The sequence below is a fragment of the Bombus vosnesenskii genome, unplaced genomic scaffold (genome assembly GCF_011952255.1).
Source record: "Bombus vosnesenskii isolate JDL3184/JDL3185 unplaced genomic scaffold, Bvos_JDL3184-5_v1.1 scf7180000015958, whole genome shotgun sequence".
Classification (NCBI taxonomy): Eukaryota; Metazoa; Arthropoda; class Insecta; order Hymenoptera; family Apidae; genus Bombus; species Bombus vosnesenskii.
This window is the reverse complement of record NW_022884225.1, coordinates 10227-14069: the sequence shown is the minus strand read 5'-3', so window position 1 is coordinate 14069 and position 3843 is coordinate 10227. Positions and strand designations below refer to the sequence as shown.

Below are 3843 nucleotides of genomic sequence, written 5' to 3'. Positions count from 1 at the left end.
GTGTTCCAAAAAAGTGAAAAATTGAAATTTCGAAAAACCCTCCCAGCGTTACCTGGGGAAAACTGTTACCTAACGAATGAACTTTGAGTTTTTGATTTCAGATGATGCAGCACCAAGTTATGAGCAATTCTACTTTTTTCCGAGACACGTCCGAATAATTACTGCCATTGCCGTATTTTTTAATATTTCTCCGTGAAAATTTTATACAATATTCTTCGAATGTCATACTTTAATGTACTATTGGTTTTAATAAAGAGTATCTACAGCCAATCTACCTAAAAAGTTTTGATAAATTCCCATATATCGCGTTATTTCTGTTCGTACTATACCAGGATGGACGGCATTCACTGTAACACCAGTTCCTATATGACATAAAAAATAATGCTTTATCGATTGTATTATTTATTCAAAAATAAATTTTATTTTCTGTTAAAATGACAAAACCTTTCAATTTATTTGCCAATTCCTTTGTAAATAAAATATTAGCTAATTTGCTCTGTGCATATGCTTCGCCAGGCTCATAGGTTTTCTCATTATTCAAATCGTCGAATTTAATTTTGCCACGCTTGTGTGCACTACTTGAAACATTTACAATCCTTGATGGTGCAGAATCTTTTAAAGTGTCTAACAATAAATTTGTTAGTAATAAGTGTCCTATATGATTCACACCAAATTGCAATTCAATTCCTTCTTGGGTATACATCTTAGGACATCTTATTACTCCTGCATTATTTATAAGAATGTGAAGCTTTCTTTTCTTGTGTTCTACAATGGAAACAGATAATACAAATTATGCTATAGATCTATTGATTTAGATATAATAAGTTCAGGAAGAATTTCTTCCCAATTTAGTATTCAAAAATAGATGAACACTTTATACATATAACAAAGCTATGTTATTTCATTTCATTTCATACTCTAACATAGGATATGGTATATATCTTTCTTAAATTGCTCTGCAAAATCCCTAATACTTTTTTGAGATGCTAGATCACATGGTCTACAATAAACATATTTATTGCTACTTTCTACTACTATGTCACGGCGTGTCTAAAAAAATGATCATTAATTTTATAAGGTTTTGAAACAGCCGCAAACATTTTTCTAAATAAGTAAAACTGCACCAATAATTAACGGCAATTTTTTAGAAATAATCAATAGCATTAATTATCAATAATTTAGTAAAACATTGTACGATTTGTTTTTTCCTTCAAGTAATATACAATGTAAACGGCATAACTGAATTTGTAACAATTCAATCATGAAACAAATATACAATAGATTTTGATAATATTGATTAAAATGCAATAGTCCATTTCTATATATTATAATTTTTCTTAGTTTATTGTCATTGTTAATTTATATTATTTTAATCATAATTAATCATAATTCATCATAATTAATTCGGATTCTGTTTCGAATACATGTCAAGTCATGGATATGGATGATTCAAAATAAAGAGCGAAATTTAATACTCAGAAACGTGTAATGTATTTATCGCAAATATAAAATTCTATACTTTATATTTTATATAATTGATCGTATTTGATCGTATCAGACAGTAACAGAAAATAGATGAAGACACACACACACGCGCGCACACAACATCTTTACGATAAATCGAATTGAAAATATCGAGTTTTCAGTATCGAATCTGTCAATGCTGTTAATGTTTGCGTACTTTATTCGATTCTCATCTGACGTGGAATTTTCTAATTTTGCTGTCAGAATTACATCTGTCATAATTAATCAAATCTGAACACGTTGTATATTGTACAAATTTTTTATTTTTTTCTGTAAATACTATAATTTAATATGTCGTTACGGAGAGCGTTATTCGTTATCAGAGATATAAAAGTATTACAAAGAACGCTTATTCATAGAAGATTTCAATTCACACATTTCAAAGGTTTGGAATTATATCTAAGCACGATTTTATTTTTTATTACTTTTCTATTATTGCATAAGATTTTTAAACTTCGTTGCAACCAGAGAAATTTTCTAATTTTAGTCGATATTAGCTTTAACTTGATAATCTGACCGCTTGCAAATTGTAAGTGCAATGTTAATATTAATGATCTGAGGTGGTATGGTGATAGGTGCGTAAGGAACTACTCTTGGTGTTTTTAACGAACAATAGTTTAATTAGAACTAATCAACAATCAGAGTTAACAATTAACAACTAACAATTACACTTAACAGACAATAGGTAACAACTAACAAATAACGATAGACACCGAGAGATCATTCGACGCGTTGCTATGCAAATAGTACCGAGGAGTTACACATTTAATGGCGCAAGACAGACTGACTCTGCTTTTGTTTCGGATCGCGCAGATTCTTCCCTTCGTAGCCCATCGATATCCCCCATTTGCGTGCATTCATTAGATGTGCCGCCAGTGCTGGCACGTGTATGCTCTTCCGAGAATTCGGCGGAAAGAGTGTGAAGATATCGATGGTACATTGGGCACGTCGGTGTTGCGCTTTGGCGGCGTCGCGCTTTGCATCCGGAGCCGTTGAAAAGTTCCGTGGCCCGTGCCGCCACAGTACCCCCTTACCAGTGATAACGCTATATAAATGAAAAATGTATAAATGTTACAGGCAAGGGTGCACGTTCGCCGGCTCCTAACGCCTATCCGAGACCCGCCTGAAACCAATCAGGAAATCGAACTCTCCTGCCCGCGCGTGTGGTGTGATGAACTCTTGAGTCCCCTTCGCTTTGTTCGTTTCGGGCACCGGGCGGTATTGTTACATTGCGCTTTTCCGTGCTATGGTGTTCAATATTATCGTTAAATAGAAATGCGGGTCTATGGACACTATTACGTTTTTATTATTTATTTTAATAGTGAAGGTCTTTTTTCCTCGCTCTATAACCTGATACGGCCCGTCGTAGGGTGGTTGTAAGGGGTCTCCGATGGCGTCGCGACGCAGAAATACATAAGGCGATGTTTCGAGGTCGCGGAACACGAAGGTTCTCTTTTCGCCGTGTCGCGTAATTGGATGAGGCCTGATTTTTCCTATTCGGTCTTTTAGGCGACTTGCGAATTCCGAATTGGCCTGTTGTTTAGTCGGTATAAAAAATTCTGCCGGCAATCGTATGCCGGTGCCATAAACCATTTCGGCTGCCGTCGCGTTTAGGTCCTCTTTAATAGCAGTTCGTATGCCTAATAGATCTATCGGCAAGATATCCACCCAGTTGCTCGTATCGTGGCATTTGATTGCTGCTTTTAGTTGTCGGTGCAGGCGCTCTACCATCCCGTTGGACGCGGGGTGATAGGCTGTCGTGCGCAAATGTCTGATGCCGAGCAACCGGCATAGTTCGTTAAATAGGTTCGACTCGAACTGGCGTCCTTGATCGGTCGTTATTTTTAAAGGCACGCCGAAACGAGATATCCACGTGGAAAGGAGAGCCGAAGCGACGGTTGCCGCCTCCATGTCGGCGATGGGAATGGCTTCGGGCCAACGCGAAAAACGGTCGATACACGTTAGACAATATCGGTAGCCTTTTGAATATGGCATCGCGATAATGTCTATGTGTAAGTGTTCGAAACGGCCCGCTAACTCTCCGAATGTTCCGACGGGTGAGGATACGTGCCTGGTGACTTTACATTGTTGACACGGGATACATTGTCTTGTCCAATTTCGAAATTTCGTCCAATTGTACGAATTTGGACGAGCAGCTGTATATAACAAACCGAAATTCCGAACGCCTTATCGCGTGTGACCGTCCGGTCAGCATCCGTTCTCAGCCGCCTGAGTGGCATTCGATCACTCCAGCCGTTCTCCGAATTTTACACTAAGTATAAACAAAACCTTCTCCCACTCCAACGAATGGAAGAATAT

At 37.3% G+C, this 3843-nt stretch overlaps 1 protein-coding gene across 1 annotated transcript; it reads right to left on the bottom strand.

The window, feature by feature from the left end:
• Window positions 1-211: 211 nt before the first annotated feature.
• LOC117241470 (retinol dehydrogenase 13-like) lies at window positions 212-3255 on the bottom strand. The gene is made up of 4 exons (XM_033507391.1): window positions 2875-3255; window positions 975-1050; window positions 445-765; window positions 212-362 (listed from the first exon to the last, which is right to left on the bottom strand). Exons 1-4 carry the CDS (start codon window positions 3253-3255, stop codon window positions 247-249), a joined length of 894 nt encoding a protein of 297 aa, XP_033363282.1. The 3' UTR covers window positions 212-246.
• Window positions 3256-3843: the final 588 nt, after the last annotated feature.

Bases quoted from the DNA above. Each gene is read 5' to 3' on its own strand.
- LOC117241470 (XM_033507391.1), bottom strand. From the start codon at position 3,255: ATGGTAGAGCGCCTGCACCGACAACTAAAAGCAGCAATCAAATGCCAC. The intron at 1,051-2,874 runs GTTATAGAGCGA...TCATTTTTTTAG, and splicing joins CCTACGACGGGCCGTATCAG to ACACGCCGTGACATAGTAGT. The intron at 363-444 runs GTTTTGTCATTT...TATGTCATATAG, and splicing joins ATTGGCAAATAAATTGAAAG to GAACTGGTGTTACAGTGAAT.